Source organism: Diplotaxodon limnothrissa, linkage group LG17 (genome assembly GCF_057381915.1).
Source record: "Diplotaxodon limnothrissa isolate DT_005_m linkage group LG17, D_limnothrissa_male_GT1.1, whole genome shotgun sequence".
NCBI classification, from domain to species: Eukaryota; Metazoa; Chordata; class Actinopteri; order Cichliformes; family Cichlidae; genus Diplotaxodon; species Diplotaxodon limnothrissa.
In genome coordinates this window covers 10,677,597-10,699,777 of record NC_140612.1, presented here as the reverse complement: position 1 = coordinate 10,699,777, position 22,181 = coordinate 10,677,597, and the positions used below count along the sequence as shown (strand labels likewise).

General features: G+C 39.6%; 1 protein-coding gene across 1 annotated transcript; it reads left to right on the top strand.

The window, feature by feature from the left end:
• The first annotated feature begins 3,409 nt into the window (after positions 1-3,409).
• On the top strand, positions 3,410-9,453 carry LOC146614649 (BLOC-2 complex member HPS3-like). Its single transcript, XM_085376630.1, has 8 exons — positions 3,410-3,520; positions 3,841-3,934; positions 5,494-5,567; positions 6,425-6,621; positions 8,375-8,453; positions 8,672-8,786; positions 9,111-9,264; positions 9,345-9,453. Exons 1-8 carry the CDS (start codon positions 3,410-3,412, stop codon positions 9,451-9,453), a joined length of 933 nt encoding a protein of 310 aa, XP_085232756.1.
• The last annotated feature ends 12,728 nt before the right edge of the window (positions 9,454-22,181 follow it).

Genomic DNA, 22,181 nt, shown 5'->3' with positions numbered 1-22,181 from the left:
ATCTGCTGTCATGTTCAAATCTGTTAAATGTTTTCTTTTATTTAATTTTCATCCTTTGGAAGTTGATTATTGATTCTATAAAATATAACATCACCTGTTTTCTTTCCATTCACCTAAAACGGCAACATAAAACTGATCTGATCTGACAAGTTACAAAATAAATACATAATAAAATAATTCTGTCACCAATGTAAAAATAAATCCGTGATAATTACAAAGTGTCCATCCATCCATTCGCTACCGCTTATCCTTTTCAGGGTCGCGGGGGGCGCTGCTGCACTGGGCCCTGGTCTGGATGGGCCTGGGCCCCCTTTCCCTGGCGGGTCGCGGAGTGTGGGAGTGCCTACTGGGGTCAGCGGGGGAGCTGGCCCCAGGGAGGGGTTACCTGCCCCTCCCTTCCTTCCCTCCCCATCTCCAGCTGCCTCCCTCTTCCCGCTCCACCACAACCACCCACACATGCAGGGCCTTGGAGTAGGGGTATGATTTTTTTTCTCCCCCCCCTTTCTCACTGTCCCTCTCCCCTTCTGTTTTTCCTTTCCTTCCTCTTTCTTTCTCCCTTTCCTATCCCTCACTCATGTCTGTCCCGTCTGTAACATCTGAAAATAAAATATAATAAATAATAAAAACAAAGATCGACCAAATGGACCAATACGGCAATGCCACGATGATCCATTTGGCAAAGTAAATCCATTGGGTATCCTTGTTGGTCTTCAGACAACAATTCTGATGGCTAAAGAACCAAATGGGACAGGCAAAAAAAGAAAAAAAGAAAAAGAATACAGAGGTTTGTAGTGTGTTTTTTCTTTTTCTTTTTACCTTTATTACAACCGTGTTGTTCCCGCAGGTCTCTGAGATTTAATTGCGATAGTTTCGCCTTTCCCCCCCTGACTGATGTTAAAGTTTGAGAGAAAGTCTGCAGAAAGTTTTTTTAGCCTAATTCACTGGTCAAAAGTAAGTTGAATTGTGACGCAGACCTGCAGATCAGTAAAAAAAGAACAACTTTTCCTAGTAAACGCCAAAAAATATCTACCAAAGAAATGGAGGAAGTACACTTTCGTGTGAAATTCATGTGTGTGTGATATGATGTTTATGTGTAAAAAGTAAAAAAAAAAAACTGCACGAGAATTATATGTGCAAGTATGCAAATTAGCCCAATGTGTCAAATAAAGGAAAAACTTTCCAGATGGCATCAGTCCTCATCGATAAACAATCCAGCGCCTGAGACTAAGTGCATCCCTTTTCTTGTAGTAGTCCTGTTTACCCTGATGGATGAAGCCTCTGAGAAACACAGATAAAGTAAGAATGAAGCACCTTAACTAATGTTTTGGTGGTTCTCGAGACCACTTTTACGTGGTCTTGGTCTCGTCTTGGTCTCGACGGACTTTTGTCTTGGTCTCGGTCTTGGTCTCGCTGTTTCGGTCTTGCGTTCTCAAATCGACATAGTGTTCGGGAGATTTGGAGTCAACCATCAGCGGAGCGGGGGGGGGGCTTACTGGGCTTAAGCCCAAAAACAACACACGAAGCACAGAGCACACCGTCGTAAATTCCCCCTAATTTTGGTATGATCCGAGCTCAGGCACTAGGCGACTGAGCACAGCACCCATGTGAGCGAGGGGGGAGAAGCTGCTGCCTGCGAATTTGCTGCAGACAGAGGAGAGCTTAAGTTTGACCAGGTACCAAAGCAAATCATTCGTACTTAACTAATAATGTAAATATGACGGTGTATCACAAAAGATTGATATCAAACTGATCACTTGGTTGCGTTACTTGCTCTTCGAGTGAATCAACAAATGGATAAATAAAAAGCCGAACAGCAATGCTGATTTTTTAGAGTCTTAGCTTACATTTCATATTTTCAGTTGTTTCCCTCCACGGCTAAACAAACTCTCTAAATCGGTTTCAGTTGTGTACTGATGAACACAACAATGGACATAAGGAGCTTCTTTCAAAGAAAAAACTCAGGTAGATGTTATTTTATATATTATACTTTGGATGTTGTTCAGTATATCTATGCAAAACAAGAGGAATTTCAATACACAGCAGGATATTCACAGTTGAAACCAGATATTTACATACACTTTATGGAGAAAACATAAAAACTTTTTTTTACTGTTAAACATCAATTTAGAGTAAACTTTTGTTTTAGATAAATACATGTTGAAATATCTTTTGAATTAGTTAAATGTCAGAATAAAAAGAGGGAGCTGTCTATTTTAATCACTTTCATCAAATTTAGGAGTACATATACACTAAGTTTATTGTTAATTAATAAGAAAACTCCAGACGATTCCATTCTGAGCTGAAGAAGCTTCTGATAGGTTAGTAGAGTCCATGTGAGTAAACTGGTGGCACAGCTGTGGATGCATATAAGGCAAAACACAGAGCCTGTTTCTTTGACATGGGAAAATCAAGAGATGTCAACCAAAACACCAGGAAAAGAATTAGACCTCCATAAGTGTGGCTCAATTTGAATACAATTTGGTGCCATTTGCAATTAAGAAATACAGATAGTTTCTCTCTTTACTCTTAAAGTTAACAAATATGTTTTTTATATCTATCAATCTAAAAAAATAAACATTTAGTCTGATTTGATGTTACAATTAAAAAAGTGTTTGTGTTTTTATCTGAAGAGTATGTAAATATCTGGTTTCAACTGTATATTTGATGATGTTGGTGTTTGGCTTGATTGTCAGCACAAAGAGTGAGAGAGAGGAGCAGAGAGGGAGAGAGAGAATGACGACAGAACAGAGATGGAACAAGAGCAGGTGAGACACACATGTTAGTCAAATGGTTGTTTGCCAAAACTCATCAGAACATGTATCTAGTACCTAGTGTTTGTTTTTAGATACCATTTGTTACTTTTCAAATTCTATATTTATTAAGTTTTGCAGGCTTGTTTGCACAACGAGGCTAAATAATTATATAAACTTTTCTCAATCTAAATATTGTACTTTGGTAGAATTAAAAAATAAGTGTAGTGCAGGTCTATGATGATTTTTAGTGCTACTATCATCTAGTTCTGATTCTGGTTCTGTCTTGGTTACTGTTGTAGTCCTGTTTTAATTCTGGATCAGTTCTGGGTCTGGTTGAATTGGGGTTTAGTCCCTGTGTCTTGATACAGGCCCGACTTTGTTCTGCCTTGCTGCATATGTATATAGAATAGCATCTGGCTGCAGTTTAAAGACTTTTTTTGTCTCGGTCTTGGTCTTGGTCTCGTCTCGACTCGGTCTCGGTCTTGGTCTCGTCTCAACTTGGTCTTGGTCTTGGTCTTGTCTTGGTCTCGATACCCTCTGGTCTTGGTCTTGTCTTGGTCTCGATACCCTCTGGTCTTGGTCTTGTCTTGGTCTCGGATTAGGCGGTCTTGACTACAAGTCTACGCTGATCCCATGTCAGCCGTGTTTTATTACCTATGCTCTCGTCTTCACTGCTTTCCCACTCTGTGGCTCAGGTGGAGAAGGAACCCGGACTGGTCTGCTGTGGAGGTGGAGCTATTTTTGTGGTGGCGACTGGAGGATGCAAGGTTGCTTTAATGTGCTTATGTTTACAGTTTGTGACCTTTTTAAAAATGTATTTATTTTAGTAATGACTTTGGTGGTAGCGAGGCAAAATAAGATAAAATAGTCAGTTTTGTGTTAAGCCTCTCCCACCAGATGTGCAAAGGTATTTGAGGGCATATCAGTCCCGTTAACTCCACTGGGACGAGTTAATTTCGCTCCAGACCACTTGAATTACATCATGCTCAAAGGTTATTATTGATGCTTTGTCTTCCTCATCTTACTTAAGCATTTAGTAACTAACCCTTTGTAGTAGCCTGACACTGTTGTGCTGAACTGAATCCAGGTGGAGGCGTACAATGTGGAGGTGGAGGGCTGCCCCCTCATCTGCCGCTTTTCCACCATGGGCGCTGTGAGGAGCATCCAGCATAGCAAGATAGGTAAAGACATTTCCTGTCCTTCTCTGCCCTCTGTACTGACTAGAGATGGACCGATCCGATATTACGTATCGGTATCGGTCCGATACTGACCTAAATTACTGGATCGGATATCGGAGAAAAATAAAAAATGTAATCCGATCCATTAAATATCACGAAAGCACCTCACAAAACTTGCAACACGCCGTAACTCACCTCAGAACGTTAGCACGTCGGAGCAGTATGCATCACGTGATAGAGCGGCTGTGGCATGCGGGACCTGTCGGTGGTCTGGATAGCATGTGGAGCTTCGCTAGCAACCTGGCATTTCATCTCCGACAAAGTTATCCCCGAGAGAAGTAAAGCAAGTGTGTAAGTCCATCTCTGAATGTTTGTAAAGCATTCCCACGTTAAGCTTAACGAGCGACTGCCTCTCGCTCTCCGGCTGCTACTTCAATCGTGAAACTGCTTAAATGATCAGCTGATCGGCTTTTCTGTAGCGAGTCCGTCTTTCTTGTTTGTTTTTGGTCCACTTTGCACCAGAAAGAGGAAACCAGCGGCTGAACAACAGCAGCACATTTAAGCTTGATAAGCTGTTGTTAGAATTTATTTAATATTACTTTCTACACCAGGATCTTTTCTACGTAGCTGACGCTGGTAACTGTGCAGGGGCGGATCTAGCAAAGTTTAGCCAGGGGGGCCGATAGGGCATTAACTGGGAAAAGGGGGCACAAAGACATACTTTTCTTTCTTATTCTCATTTAAAATGTCTAGCTTTTAATAAATAATTATCTGACACCCAAAGTTTTAATTTGATGTAAAACGAATAGAAGTCAATTACTGTATATAGTGACTATTAAGTCTAATATATATACCCTAGTAAGCTATAGTACTTTTTCCTTTGGGAAGGTACCATCTGTGCAGTCTGCAATTTTGTTGAAGAAAGATGTTGAATCTATTTAATATTTCTGTGCATTTTTTTTCACACTGCATCAAATTAAGGTTGATTACGTCGATTAAGCATCATGAGGTGGAGCGTGAGGGGTGGTTCCCTATTTTTTATTTATTTATTTTTGTTGTTGCTGGGAGTTGGAACCCTATTAGTTAGGTTGCTTAATATTTACGCTAAGTACTCTTTAAAATACCAGAATAGGGAGAATGGTGTAGGTCTAAGTTTATTAGATTGATCAGTATTGCTGAACTATGAAATATTTTTTTTGTATACAGGTATAACAGAATAGCTTTAGTGTAGTTGTTGTTTTAAACTTGAGTATGAACTTGCAGACTTGCAAAATGCAGCAAGATATTTTAAAAAACAGTTTTGTTGATTAAAAAACACTATATCGGATTCATATCGGTATCGGCAGATATCCAAATTTATGATATCGGTATCGGACATAAAAAAGTGGTATCGTGCCATCTCTAGTACTGACATTCACTTTTTTGCTGTCTGTCTCCCATATGTGAGCAAAATGGCTTCAAGTGATGACAGTGTAAACTGGAAAGGCATCAAAAACAAAGACACTAGACACTGAAAAATCTTGGGTTTTATCACTGCCTCCTCTGTGCTCACTCACTTCTAGGAGACTACCTGGTGACCATTGAGGAAAAGAACAATGCCACCTACCTGAGAGCATACACCAACTGGCGTTACCAGGTACACAAGAACCATCTCGAGTCCAAATCACCCAAGAGTAAAAATAGGACAGAAACCTCCTTGTGGTTAGGGGAAAAAGTGGTTGATGGCAAGTAGTTGCAGTGACCAATTGGTTACCCAGAGGTTGAATGCACACCACCTTTAACTAGGATTACCTCGCTCTGGTGGTATGCAACCTGTCTCCAAGCAGTGACTGCGGTCAGTCTCACAAAGCGTAGCAAAGGTTTGTAAATAACTAGCATCTAGATTATGAATGCAGATAGATGCTAACACATAATCAGTCAGTCAGTCAATCAGTCTGCTCTAATGGATGCAGATCATCTCCAATGTGTTTCATTGGAATGGCAAACTTGACTCGGCTCATTGTGAATTAGTTTAATTATGGTTCCATACATAAATCTTATGTTGCTTTAATGTGATTAAACTAAGGAATATAATAAGCTTTTGTAAGAAAAAACTATCTCTCAGATTTAAACTGTGAATTTTTTGTAACTGGTAGTCAGATGTTGTTGTCAGATTGTTCTAGCTCTCTAGCTAGCTGTCTTCATTTGAACTGTACATCCTGTTATCTTCATATTGCAGTACACTATACAAAACCTTCAAATTGAGGTCACGAGCACCCTCAATCAGTCTCAATGGTCATATGTCCAAGCTTACCTATGTTAGAGACAGACTGTCAAAGCAAATGGTATAAAGGGCGTTTAAACATGTGCATAGTTATGGATAAATTATGCTGAGAGCAAGAAGAAATAAGCAAATTATATTCCACCAAAGGCAGTCTGCAGCTGTCATGTATATTGCTGTTTTCTAATTACACACTGGGAAATATGTTAATGCCTTATTTGCCCTCTGTTCAGGCAGAGGAGAAAGCCCGCGTTGGGGTTCGTTTGTTGGGCCACTTGCTGGGTGGAGCATCTGTGTGGGGTGGAGTGCAGATGGAGATTATTGAGATCCCTCTGTCAGAGCGGCCCATTGCCGTGTCTTGCTGCCCGGTTAGAGGAGACCTGCTGGTTGGCTCTGAGAACACTCTGGTTCTCTTTACGTTGAGACAACACAACCAGCAGAACCTGGTAAGAACTCAATTCTTAATCAAAGTTTACCTGCTTTATTGACGTTATGGAGTTTATCTGCATTTAAATTTACAATTCAATAATGTCTTTAATTTGTTAAAGACTGTTTATTTAAGTTTTTGTTACTTTTTTTGTGATAAGGGTCGATTTCAAGGTGCTTCAACCTTTGTCTGCTGCTCCACAATGCCTTCCACAGTAATTTCAGTGCTTCTTAAGCATCTCCGTTGGGCTTTGGTCTTCCTCTCATGCTGGACTCAGGACAGAATGGATGCTGCATTTATTCAATACACCATTTTGTGGTACTGATTTGTGATATGGTGCTTTGTGTGCCAGATGGGAGTCTTTAATGGGCCAATTCAGGCCCCCACGCCTTATGTTTAACATCCCTGCTTTAAATAATATCTCTTCAATATAATATGACGTCTTGGACATAAAGATTTTTTTTCCGCACATACTGTTGATAACTTGCACTCTTTTTTTAGAAGATTTTAAAGTATTTTCCAAATATGATGAGTACCTTTACAAGGTTTTGTTAAGGTGGCAGCTTAACACCATTTATTTTAATAGCTGGCTTGTGATGGACCGAGTTGAAAAACAGGAGGAGTCCCAGGAATTATTAGAAAAATATAGTTTTCATTTATTTAACCCCAAAAAATTATATTTACAAAAGCAATAAATGTTGAGCTCATAAAAGAGGTCAAAGGAACAAAACTGAACCCAGGCAAAGACTGCAACCTTAACAAACCAAATGACTGCCCAAACATACATAATTGACCTAAACATGAAATGACATACAAGGGTATATATAATGGCTGATCAAACCATTGTGACACATGAGGGGTAACAAACAAACACAATCATAAATCACAAACGATGCAGTACAATCTAGTTTGTTAGTAAACTAAACACCAAAGAAGAAACCAAAAACCCCATTAAACCCTAAACTCAAATATTTAATTAAATACAAATACTTTGTTTTTAAAGTAAAGAAAACACACATTCCCCCCTTCAGCAGGAAGTAGTGGTGTGGTCCAATTATCTTCCCTTGTATTTAATGGTTTCAACCCCTGGCTACCATCTTTTGTCCGGCAACTCCCAGGGATGATAGCAGGTAAGAAATAAAAGGACAAAGGTTAGTCAGAAAGCAAAGAAATGAAGTAGTATGAATACATAAGTAAACTAAATGTGCGCGCTTACAAATAGAACAAATGTATCCAAACCAATCAATAAAGTTATTGGAAACTAAAATGTATTACTATGTTCAAAATGAAGAATGAAAATACAAAAGTTACCGACTTTTAGAGTGTGGCCACGGGTTTGGCCATCACATGGCTGTAAAAAGATCAAATGTTGTGGTAACGTCTTTCATCGAAAATGAGCAGACTCACTGATAACCTACACACTATGTTACACTGGAATAATGTTTGTTTCTTTGGGAGGAAACTCAGGAGAATCAGAGTCTTCAGAGCAGCTGGCCAAACACTCGGCAGCGCTGCGGTCAGAGTCAAGGTAACTAAAAAACACACATTTATTAATTTATTAAGATATTTTCAGTCAAACACTCATTTTGTATCACAACTATCTACAAATCATCATCTGATCATTGATCAGAGAAGGATGTCTTACAATGAGCCGTGTGTATTTTATTTCATATGGCAAAGAGTTTACATTAGATGTGAATTAGGACTAAAAAGCTTCTGTTCAATAGGCCTGTTTTCTACCAACAGCTCAGTCTTCAAGTTCCAGCCAGAATCTTTCCGTCCTGGATTTTGAACGCTCCGTCATCCTGCACCTTCCAAAAATCACACCTAAGCAGGTGCTTTTCTTCACTTATTTTTATCTGTGACTGTGTCAAACTGTTATATCAACCATGTTCACTGCACCTATTTATATTTAAAAATGTAAGCCTTTTCTGAGTGGATAGCTTGCATTTACATAATGAGAGAAAGAGAACAATTTCTGTCGTACTGGGAAATTTCTAACTTAAGCATTTTTCCTCGTTTTTGTTTTTTTCCTAAATATTTTGACCGCTAGGTGGCACTGTGCGACACATATGTGGCTGTGCAAGGAGAGCTGGAAGTCTTGATATTAAAACTGGATGAAACCTCTGAACCCCAAATCCTGGAGGAACCACTGGACACAAATAACGGTAACGGCACACATGTAAATGCTCTATAATGTGTTTTAAGTTATGGCTTTAGGGTGATTTTTTTTCTTTTTAACTAGAAAGGGATGAGTACAGAGACCTTTATGAATATGAATTACATTACTAAAGCTGACAATTAGACATTTTTACAGAGTTCTCAAACATTCTTTTTGGTTTTATTCTACAGATTTAATACTAAGAAAACAACATAAAAAATGCATTCAAGCTCATACTTTTACATTGTCCACATGAAGCAGAGCATGAGACATTTTATCAAATGTAGGAGTGACCTGTGATATGCAATCTGTGATCTTTCTGCATGCACAGCAGAATATCTGGAAGACCAGGCTGACTTTCTGGTTGTTCCGAGACACCAGGAGTTACTTGGCGATCGAGCTAAAGACTGCGACATCCCAGTTAGCATTGAAAAAACCGGGCTGGAAGAAGGAAGGCAGTATGCACTTTCTTACGTTCTTTTCAGGTGTGTCTGCACTTCTGAGTTTGTTCCTTAAGAATACTTCTCCCAGCTGTGGTTTGACTGAACTCCCTCCGGTCCTGCAGGCACTTTTCTCCAGAGTTCTTCCAAGGATGCAGCATGGATGAGATGCAGCTTCACTTTGTTCTGAGTCAGCGAGGGCTGAAACCTAACTGTGTGGTTAAGGTGTTTTAATGCAGCGGCCCCCAACCGCCGGGCCACGGACCGTCGTTTGGTCGAGAGATGAGGCTCGGGTGTGAAATGTATGGTTTTCAGAGTTTTTATCGTTTTTTTATCGTTATTTTGTTATCGTTTTTATCGTTAACTCTGTTTTCCTGGGTCTTTCACGTGTGTTATGAATAAATCTTCTTTTTTTCCGGTACCGGTACTAGTTTTATTTTGTTGTATTTATCTGTGACACCTTAAAGGCCGGTCCGTGAAAATATTGTCGGGCATAAACCGGTCCGTGGCGCAAAAAAGGTTGGGGACCGCTGTTTTAATGTATATAGAAGAGACTGAAGTTTATATGTTATGGAATTATTTATAGGACTTGTTCCAAATCTTCATATGTCTATGATGTGTTGGTTATATTGTAGTGGTTTTCTTATGGGGAGGGTTTTGTTTTCCTTTGGTTTGCTGACCCCCAGACTTGGTCTATTCCAGATGCTCACCTGAATCAGGTAGAGTATAACAGGAAGCCATTTGCTTTTCAGAAGGGTTGGATTCTTTGCTGTATCACCATGTGTTCTCATTAATAAAGTACATTTTACTCCAGTCTCGTGCTATTTTAGTGGAAGTGACCCATGACCGTCGGCCAAAACTGACAATATGACTATTAAAAGTCTGAGTAATACTGTAATTTTCTGCTGCTCATTCCTGTGCAACATCCCATTTGGCCTCCCGTCATATTTCTTTTCAAGATTTTCTTATTTAATCACTAGTGTACATATATTTATATTTATAGATACATATATATTTAGTCATCTTTTCTCTTTTACCACGTCTCTCTAATATTTTGCTCTTTACTATTTTTCTATTTTTTATTTTATTATATTTTATTATATTTCTACTGTACCATGCTGCTGAGTGACTGCTGCTCGTCAAACACATTTCATTGCAATGTTGACCCTGTGCTAACTTGCATATGACAAATAAAACTGAAAACAGTAAAGGCAAAGGGAACACATCAAGTAAGGATTTCACACTCCCACTCACAACGGCACTTTCAAAGCATAAAGCCAAATATTTCAAAATTTCATTTTGAGGCATTTTAAAAATGAATGTGTTTGAGTTTCATTGCTCCAAAGCAATGTTTTCATATAAGCAAGACAACAACCAGTTTGCAACCATGTAAGTACAGTCCTCTATTGTAAACAGACGTGTTGGGAATCTGTCTGCGTTTATAAATTAGACAACAGTTATTTGCAGATCTTCATCAATCTGCCTGAGAGTGATTGCAGTCGGTCTGAGTTGGACTGCAACTGTTTTGAGTCAGGTTGCCTCCAAGGAGGCAGTTTATTATTTTCCTTTCCTAGTTGGAGAGATGGCTGTTGTTTTGTTTTTACTGTAGTGTGCTGGGCCATTAATGGCTCAGGGGCTGCAGCGTATCCGCGCCAACACCTAAGGCCAACGTGGAATCACCGGTCAGACTAACATAAAGAAAAAATCTGTTAAATTACACATTTGTATTCATTAAGTCACAGACAATGAAAACAAGCAGAAATCAAGATGTAATATTTTTATAATTTTATTGATGTTAAATTAAAGTCCCAGCTTAGTTATGTTGTCAGTGCAAGTCACTTCAATCTGTATAGCACCAAAGGAAACAATGGTGTTTTCAAGGTGCTTCACACTGTAAGGTAACAACTTACAGTATTAAAAAGAAAACCCCAAAAGAACAAACCCCTCTGAGCAAGCACGAGGCGACAGTGGGAAGGAAAAACTCCCTTTTAAGAGGAAGAAACCTTCGACAGAACCAGGCTCAGGGCGGGGTGGCCATCTGCCGCGACCATTCCTGGGGATTTCAAAAATGACTTGATCTGATCTAAATGTAAAACTAGCTAATTTAAAGTGTCCAGTGAGTTTTAGAAAATATCTTGCTGTTGATATCACGATGTCACTATAAAGGGGAAACTTTGTTTCCTCCCTTAAACCTCCCAAAAAATGCACGCACCGATGAGAAGCACTTAGATATGCAACTTGGTTCTGTGAATATCTTTCTTTTGAAAGTTTTAACAATATCTTCATCAAGATCTTGGACGTTTAATTGCCAGAATGTCACAATAACCGCTGCATGCTTCCATCTTTTACAGAGGGATTTGAAAACCCTCTCGCTGAGTTTCTTGAACTTCTCTGGGGGGATTTTGTCGTATTCTGCCCTGATTTCAGTCCAGATTTTCATGGTAAGCCGGTTGGAGATAGCTTCAGCATCTTCAATGATGAAGACTGTGCCTGATTTTTTTGCAACCCGGGAAATCAGTCCTTCCACAAAGATTTCCACTGAAAGTCTGCATCTTTCTTTCTTTTCATATGATTCCAGTCTATCGATAATTGTTACTGCCAACAGGTGTTCTTGGAATACTGAAGTAGTTATGATATTAAATATTGGTTGTCCCATTAAATTCATTGAATCCTCCTCCCCACTCCTCCCCAATGATATTAGTGACAATTTATGTAATTTGTCACAAATATCAGTGAAAATGGCATTAGCAATGCAGTCAAAATAATTCTGCACTTTTCGGTCTAAATGCAAATCCATCCACTTGAATTTGTCCAAGAGTAGATCCAACAAACGTTTTTGGTGAGAATGAGGGCACTTTAAAAGTTTACCAAGCTTTGAAAGCACAGCCTGAATTAATGTCTCTAACAAGGTGTTTTCAGGTGGCTCACAGTCTACAGAAGATCTGTGATTCTGTATCTTTTTATATGACTCCGTTTGACTTACCGGTATGTTTGTTAACGGTAGGATGCTGGCTTCATGTTCAACACAGGATTTCTGCTGCTGGGGATCTGGAATTGGATTGTTTTCTGCTTTTGCAGCACTGTGTTGGTCAGCATTTTGACAGCGTTCTTCTGTGTTAGCTGTTTCTTGGCTGTTAGCATCTATATTCTGTGCTGTATCAAACTCCTGCTCAGCAGAATCGTCCAAAAATTTCACAGGTGACAAAAACGTTTTGCCAGTGGTGGTGTGGACAGAACAGTTTTGATGTACAGGGGAGTTCTGGGAAGACCTCAGTGGTGATACTGCTCCTGACTGTTCACACAGGTCCATTACGTCCTCTACAAAACCTGCAAGCCGCTTAGCGGTGAAGCAATCCGGATAGCCTGAGGTAAGCTCTTCCCACTGCTTGTTCGAAAAACTACTGAACAAGTTATTCAAGAGGGATGCTAAAGCATGTACTGTAGAATTATCCCGATTGGTCTGAACTGTTTCATCATTTGTCATTGTGTTGTTTGAGCTTGCCATTTCACTTTTTTGTTTTTTATGTCTAAAATGTTGTTTTGTGTTAAACTCCGTGTTTGAACGTTTAAAGCGCTGCTGTCCCGCTGTATGAATGCGTTTCAACTGAACAGCCAGGTCTATATATAAGGTCGGTTTCATTGTAACGTCACCAGTCAAAGGACTGGCCCGGCTCGTCATAACGAAAGGGGCGGGATAAATCTGTTGCTTAGCAACTGAAAAAAAGGCACACCGCGCTGAATGCTACATCCGTCCTGCGACGGTACACCGCCTCCGCACCACCGTTTAAACATGAAGTGTGGATGTTAGAAGATCCCAAATATGGTGAGCTACTGGAAAATTACTCACGTTTTTGTTCTTGAGAGTGAGCGATAATAAGCGACATTTTATTGAGAAATTACAGTAGTCTGTCTGTTTCTCTTCATAGCTCTTTTCAAAACACGGTTACCTTTGGTTTGTTTGGCTCCCAGCTTAAAACGTAGTTTCAGTGTTTTTGCCTTCTGTGATTAATTCTGGTTTGCCTGCTTTATGGAGCTCAAACCAAGGCAAAATTGAAGTATCAGTATTTAAATGTAAATAGACTCAAACTAGTGGATCAAAGGGGGTCCTTTCAGGTGCCAAATCTCCACTGCTAACATTTTATGCATGTTTAGCTTAATTGTAGAAAAGGTGCTTGTAATAATGTTTGGGTGAATAGGTGAATGAGGCATGTTGTATAAAGCGCTTTTTAATGCACGAGCAAAATACAAAAACCCTATATAAAAAGCAGTCAGCTTACCATTTATGTATTTGTTCCATTGAACGCTTCTGTGAAAATCAATTTGATACTTGTTCAAATAAAAAATTTGAATCGATTAGTTGTTTTCTCAACATTTATTAATCGACTATATGCAGAAAACTGTGACACTGTGGAACCCTTATTGCCGTTGTTGCCCTGAGGCAACAGACCAATTTCAATAGCATCAAATAAGGGTTAAAATAATTTAAGGAAAAATGAATTCAAATGATTTTCTGTAACTACAAAAATGACCTAAATAAGACAGAAATACACATTCATTTTTATCGTTTTGTCAACAACAGGGCGCATGAGGTTTGTTCAATATTTGTTGTGTCTACAAGGCTCAGGCGCCCCCAAGTGTCTTATTTGTATAGTTGAAAGCATTATAAAGGAACGCAAAACTAAATTACATATAATTATAATTCTTGGCACTTTCTGGTGTGTGTGAGTTAGTGTTTCTCTTTTATGATTTGTGGGTCCAGCATCAAATTCAGAATCCTTCCCATCACACATGAGGTCTTGAATAATCATCTTATTTTAAAGACCTCGTAGTTTGATAGTTTGCTCCCTGACCGTGGTTCTGCCAGAGGGTGCTTCCTGTTAAAAGTGAGTTGTTCCTTCCCACTGTATTGAGGTTTTTTCTTTTTAATTGTAGACTTTCTACCTTACAATCTATACCACCTCGAGGAGAATGTTGTTGTGATTCAGCTCTGCATAAATACAATTAAATCGAATTAAGTGGGTTCAGCTAATTTGTGAAATAAATGTGAGTGACACGGTAAGTAATAGCCTGCATGTAACTCATTGTAAGAAGAGCAATATCGCCCCCTCCTGGTTCAACTTTTTTTTTCTTTGCAGTAATCTTTCCAATAATAATACATATGCACTAACCTCATGCTTGCTGTTAACAATAGCCTAAAGACATAAAATCAAGTTTAGTTTTTTCTTTAAGTTTATGTTTTTTATATGGTTGGCATTTATTTTGTTTCTTTTTAATAATTATATTGATTCTATTGATTGTTTGCCAAGCACTGAGGTCTCTGCTTAGACTGTGCTACTGGGATCACTGATTTAAAAATGAGGCAAAAGCACCAAAGTTGTGCTCCAAAACAGTACAGTGAGCTACAACCTGTTTCTGTAGTAATTCAAACACACTTATTGTTTTTAAATACATACATGTTTAGTTTTTTTAAACCTAATTATATAATTTTTTTTGCAAAAGTGTCACCTAAACACCCAAATATACGTAATTCAAAACTTACTTTAATTATTACCCATTTGGCTGGTAACATGGACCCAGTCTGATGGATAGTTACTGAACAGATAGTCTTTTCTTTAAAGGCTGCAGTCAAAGCAAATCATTGTAAAAACAAGACAAGTCAATAAAAAACAAGTAATAACTATCATACTAAACTACAATAGAGAGAAAATCCAGTAAATATAATTATATTATGTAAAAAAATATACAAATATTTACCTCTAATTTAAAAAGACATTACAAGGGTACTAGTTTCATTTTAATCTAAACATAATCTAAATTGACACTAAATCAGTTTAAATATTACAGCTGAAGGTGATTTTAATAAATGTACTGCTGCTTGACTTTGTTTTACTACTGCAGTATAATTTATCATGTACAAAAGCTCCAAATGTTGTTTCTCTGACTTAATGTTCTGATGACGTTTGTGTTATTTTGCAGGAAATAGTCAGGACCCAGATGAACCTGTGCTGGAATTCAGTGCGGGTGAGTAATATGAGCATTTATGAAGGCTGTCCATGACCCGTAATTAAATTTAGCGTCATTAGTCTTATTTTGTCTCTCAGTGCAGGTATGTAATGTGACAAAACCGCTAATGATCTGATATGTTTGGGATGGATGGGCTGTGAATTATATAGTGAATTGTCTTATTTTGTCGCTCTGTGCAGGCTAGGGCCTATTATATGCTGTAGCCTGAAGGCAGCTGAGTTGCAGAGGATGGAGTGATCACTGGCTTTCTACTTACAGGGTGGTGGGTCTCAGAGGACAATTGCTACCCCTGTTGAAGTGAACAACGTGTGGAGTGCAACTGGCTTTGTGGCATAGCTGGCTCTGGCCTTGGACTGTGTGTTTTTACTTTGTACCTAAATGGGACACTGGACTTTTAACTATTATTCATTGTGTTTATAAATAAAATTTTAGAATTTTATTGACTGTCATCTTTTTGCCCACGGCGGAGACGGTTGGTCAGACCTAGAATCTCTTTATGTGTGTGTGTGTGTAACATCAGCAGGGTTTTGCATAAAAGAGTGTGAGCAGGTCAAAAGGTCAATTCATTTATTGTAGTTTTATGGCAGCACTTTCTAGTGGCCTTGAAGCAAACAGTCTCCTAACTAAGCCATGGCATCTCCGGTCTCTCCTACTTTTGTGTGCTGTGCTGGAGGAGCAGCATTGGATCTAGTGATACTGAGTAAGCTGATTAGGACCGGCCTGGAGAAATGTGGTTTGCATGAAGTATCAGGAGAAAAACAACCTTGTATTGTAAAATAATAATACACGAATAATAAATACTTTTCATGACATTCAGATTTCTGGACTCACGAGTTCATAGAACATTAATGTTACGAAACATTGAGATAAGTCTTAAAACTACATTGTATACTTATTATTTATTTACTTTAATCAGATTTGACTGGTATTTTTAAACATTAAGTTTTTGTTCCTTCAACTATTGTATTTAAGCTTATGACTCACTCACAGTATGTTTATATAACTGTCTAAAAAACAGTGAGGATGTGGCCGCAGTGGCTGAGAAGCAAGAAGTTTGCTTTTTCTTTTTTTTTCTTTTTTTTAAATTGGGAAGCATAAATGAACATACCAGAAAACCCTGCACGAAGGAGCCATATTTGTTTTTTGTGTGTGCATAAGATGAAGCTTTAGTATTATTACACATATGATAATGATGTTAGCATGCAACACACAAACTCAAGTGGTGTTGCCAAGATAGTTGCTGACTGGCAAGAAACTTCTAGAAGAAATCTGGTGACAGTCCAAAGCACAAACGAACATGTTTAATACTCGTGCAAGACCCTGTGGGAAGGTGCCAGATTGCTGTATTTTGTGTGAATCAGGAAAAGTGCACGGTGATGACTAAAGCTTATAAAACATCTCTCTCCTTATGTGTGCATATATGAGAAAGAAAATTCTGCCAAAGCAACTTTAGCTTCTTGCAAGCATCAGTACACAAAGGATGCTAACACAAAGCTAGCCAAGAACCAAGAGTGATTTTAAAGTTGAACGTATGCCGACCCCAGCAGCCAAAGGGAGCTCAGGGGAGAGCTTCTTGGGGTCCAGTGATGTGTCCTGAAGAGACGACATGAGCTCTCCCTCCTGTAGGCCCACCCCAGCAGTAGGTGCTGTCTGTCTCATTCCGAGTTAACTGCTACTCCTCTACATCTAAACGAGCCAGTTGAGGAGGTTCAGGCATCTGACAAGGGTGCCTCTTGAGCGCCTCCTGGGTGAGATGTTCCAGGCATGTCCCACCAGGACAGACAGGACACACCCAGGACATGTTGGGGAGATCACAGCACTCAGCAGAGAATGCCTCAGTGTCCCCCAAATAATGGAGGAGCTGGCTCGGGAGAGTAAGGTCTGGGTCTTCTCTGCTTATGCTTCTGCCACCGAAACTAGATACCAGATAAGCTCAGAAAAATGAAAAACCTGTTTAAATAAAGGTTAAAAAAAATGTTTGTCATTAGCTAGTCTGTGTACATGTACTTCTTCTCCAGTGTTGAAAATGTTAAACTCACAACCTGCACATTTTCTGGTTGCATCATCAAATAAATCCCCCCAAAAGTAGTCTGAGTACTTTTACACTGGTTTTATGCTGCGATATTTTCAAAGTCTTTCACTGAACACATTCAGTCACACATTGTTCATAATTTATTGGAAGTTTATTGTTTAATGTCCTGTCTAAATAACTTCAGTCACCATTTGTATTCATTAATGAATAACTGACTTCTAATATTAAAAGAAATAGAAACTGTTGTGCTGTTGTTCACCTAGAAGGGCCTGCTTCTGGATGTGCAGACTTTGTGCGTCAGTGGGAAGGTCAGGGTACAGGGTTCGAACCTCCTCATGAGATGTCGTATCTGCTGGATAAAAGCAAGCTACATCACATCAGGGATTGTCCTAGAGCTGCCCTACAGTAACAATCAACTGACTAATATATGAAATACTTGCAGTAGCACAATAATAAACACAAAGCAAAAAAGTGTTTAGTGAAGATAAAAAAACCCCATCACAGTTTTAGTTTGGATAAAGGGAGACAGAGCACCAATCTAAACAAGTCTAAACCATCTACAAAGTGATTGTAGGAGGAAACAACCTTGACTTCCTTTACATAGCTTAGTACTGAGAATAAAAGAAAAGCATGATTAGAATTATTTGTGCTTCTTCTTCTTTCGGCTGCTCCCTTTAGAGGTCGCTACAGTGGATCATCCGCCTCCATCTCTCTATTTCTAGCATCCTCCTCAGTCACACCAACCCCCTGCATGTCCACCTTCACTACATCCACAAATCCAGCACCACAGTTACTCTCTTCGCACCTTATCATAGCCTTCACTCCTACCCTCTCTATGCCTCCCGTCTCCATCCTCTTCAGAGTTGCCTCACTTCCTTCTCTAATTCAATTTTCATCCAAAGTACTCCTTCTCTCTTCTCAACACACATTCTTCACATTAGCACATTTCCATCTCTATACTTGGTTACTCTCTTCCAGGACAATTTATGTGCCTTGCCATTCATTAAAAATCATTTTCTCCTTAGTGTCCAGCCTCACATACAACTCACTACAAGCCTTTTCCTGTGCCAGTGACACCTCTCTCTTTGCTGTGCACCTAGCCTTTTAGTACTCCTTCCTTCAGCTCCCTGACTATCCCACTCTTTCTTTGCCAGTCTCTTCCTTGAATACATTCCTGAATCTGTTATTATTTGTGCAATGAAAATTAAATCAAGAAAGATTTTGCTTTTACAGTCTCACTGCAGGTTGACACATTATAAGCACGCCTGTGGTTCACATAAGCATTAAAAGCTTGTATTACTCCCTGATGTTTTGCCTGTTAGCATGTGCAGCAGCTGGAGAAGGACTCCTAGCTGAAGACAGGACAGCTTCTCGATGTGCAGATTGGTCGTCTTCTACGCAGAAGCAAAGGAGAAAAACCCCAAATTAAACAGAACAACTACTTCTAATTACAAACAGACGTCTCTCTAAAACCGTGGCAGCAGTTCACCATGTCAAATGCTTTCTTGTCGTGCACAGTGACTATAACAATTAGCCCCACTGGCTGCACTGTCCTGCAGTGACATAAGTTAATTCAGCATTGCTATAAAACAATGAGGCTATTACGTTTGACCTGTACTTGCAGAATACATTCCAAAGCTTTTGTTCCCTAAAGCATTCGTCCTTCTTTGTGAGCAGTTTGTGTCAAAAGAAAAGCCCAGAAACAGGCACCAGTTCAAAGGCATTTCTCAGATGATTTGCTGTAAACTTGAATACAAGCACAGATGAATAAATGTCTTGTAAAACATTGTACTGAAAACATTCTTCACTACGAATATCAAATTAAGATCACGCGTTAACAGCCCAGAGTTAGTATCGTAACTGTTGTGAATTTTAGCACTACGGTTAGCATTTACAGGATATTGTTTTTGATGATATTATACAAAGGACCCTGTTTCTGCAATGCCTTTTGTTTAAACTTCATTTCCTCTTTCTGTGACCCCACGGGCACTTCCTTTGGCCTGCTGGTTTGGAAAACCCAACAGTTCATCTATATGTAAAGAAGGCACTTAAACTGGAACAGACATGGCTGCGTTGATCCTGCCGTGGTATAATAGGACAAAGTGCATTCCTCAGTGCACCTCAGGCTTACAGCCTGCTAAAGCTCACATACAATTGATTATGTGCCTTTAGGTATATATGGTTAAACATTTCCTAGTGTAAATGACTACATGCAGTATTCTACCATGTGTAAACTTATATCCCTAAAGGATTCTAACTGTCTAGTGTTTAATGGACCTGTCAAAGATATATTGAGATTATAGAAGGCCCCTTTCAGAGCTAGGGGGAACTTCCTTATATGGTTGTAACTTGAAAACACACGAACCCTTCTGCCTATAAAAACCCTGCATAAAAGAATAAACTTTGAGTTGATTTTGGGAAAGCAACCCGTGCAGTCTCTGTGTCGTTTTGTTCTCCCAGCTGCTCCCGACGTCGTAACTAACCCAGCTGAACGGCATACCTGATTGTTACTTTGAATAATTTTGAATCTGATACAAAACTCTGCTTATCGGTGCTCACGCCTCAGGAGGAAACCCGATCCACGGATGATCCGGGATGGAGATTTCTTTCAGTGTCTTTGCCTCACCACATCTGGGGGTTAACTGGGTTAAATTCAACACAGCAGCATCTCTAAATGACTGATTCTAAGCCTGGCACAAAAGATAGAAATCCCTGTTGTTCTGGCATCTTATGCCTGCACACATTACCCTGCTGTTCAGTGGTGCCTGACTGCAATACCTGTTTACCAGATTGTAGTGGGTCTCGTGTGAATCTGTGCAACCCATCTGAACCTCCAGTTGTCACCGCTCTTTCCTCAGACACCAACGTAAGGCTGACAGCACTCTGAACACTTCCTGTTGATCATCTGAAGCACAACAGGGGACTGAAGGCGGGGCAGGGATCGGGAAAATAAAGGTTTATAATTTGCACAAATCTAACCCTGCTGGCTGGGAATTTCATTGGGTGGTGGGTGGTTTGGTGCTGACACTGAGCAATTCTGTGAATGCAATTTTTTTTTATTTATAGAGTTGTCATACAGGGCAAAATGTGAAAAAATTTGCAGTGAGTTACTCAGAGTTCTAGACGAGCGCTGGCTAAAAACAGAGGAGGGCCTAGATGGTGCAAGATTTGCCAGCTTTTTCTGCAAGGTTGGGATGGGCGGAGAGGGCTGCCTCTGCAGGACGACAACTAGATTCTTTCTTTGTCATTCTTTGACAACGACACAGCGGTACCCCGCCTCTCGCCTTATGACAGCTGGGATAGGCTCCAGCACCCCCCGCGACACTGAAAAGGATAAGTGGATGGATATTACTGAGGAGTCAGTATGGGGCGCGCCTCTGTCAGTGCGCCCCAGGGCAGCTGTGGCTACAATGTAGCTTGCTATCGCCAGTGTGTGAATGTGTGTGTGAATGGGTGAATGACTGAATGTAGTGTAAAGCGCTTTGGGGTCCTATGGACTAGAAAAGCGCTATACAAATGCAGGCCATTTACCATTTTTACCATTTTTCTCTTCATTGTTTAGGTGGATCCTGAAGTTTCCTATGTCACCATCAGCAACACCTAGAAAACCAAGATAAGGTGTTTTGTTTAGTGATATCTGTATGTTTGTTTGTTTGTTATTATTTTATCTATATATCAGACAGCTTTTTTCAGGTTCGTGTTGATGATGAAATGATGCAGTGACTTCTGCTCTACTGTCAATTTTAAAATAACATAGTTCAAGCTGTTGAAAAAAAAAGAATTTGCATTTAATGGAAAGACAATTTTTGAATATTGTTTATGGGTCCAACAGATTTAACCCTTGTGTGGTGTTCATATTTTTGTTACTCAGCCAGTGTTCATGGGTCTGGTGGACCCGCTAGAGTTTTGGCTTTCCAAATTAACACTATCAAACAATTTTATGTTAAATTACTCAACAGATGTTTACTTCATCCCAATTACAAGCCATATGAACAGCAAAGATGGTTAATTTTTTCCCTTTCCCTTTGTTAGATCACATTTATGAATTAATGTGCTTCTCGTTTGTTTGTTTGTTTTTATAAAATGTTATTAAAAAATAAATCAGTTATAATCAAGTGGAGTGAGTGGAAAGACACAACACATTTACACGTGAAGCAATATGTTTCACAACTAAATGGGATCAGCTGCTCATCAATGGTGACATTAGGCCCAGGGTTGTAAAACAGGGGGAGGTGGTGCACACACTTATCCCACACTGTCCTGATGGCAGCTAGCTTGTCTCTCTGCCGTCGAGCTGGTCTGTCATCTCGGTTATCAAAACGGATAATCCTGGAAATTTTGTGGAAGTTTTCCAGAGACATTGATGCACGGAAAGGTTCTTGCCGGTTTCTGCATCCCACAGGGATTCTGTGGATTCCCCTTCGGACCTGAAAACTCCTGCAAGGATAAGAACCCCATAGTAGGCCTTTGGGGTTCTTGGAGGAATTTGGTCCATCTCCTTCCACCTCTCTCCAAAAACACACTTTCCTTCTAGATTACTGCAATCCAGAATAATTTTCTGGATGGAATCTGGGATGAAAAGCTCAAATGAAGACTTGATGTCCTGCACATGAGTAACTGTCAGCCGTTGGCCCTGGCTTATCACAGTAACAGCTCTGCAGGGTGGCTCATTTCTTGGGCAAGAAGACCATTCAATTTCACCAGTTATTGACATCCATATTTCTTCACTTGCTGTCTGGTGGGCTTGTTCTGGTCCTAGAGCTGGCTGCAGATGGAGTACTCGTCTTCGTTTTGTTACTAAATGGTGCTCAACCTCATCCTCTTCTTCAAAGTCACTGTCAGACTCTGAATTTTCAGAAATGTGAAATATTCTGAAACCTCTTTGTCAACATCATCATCCGAAGCC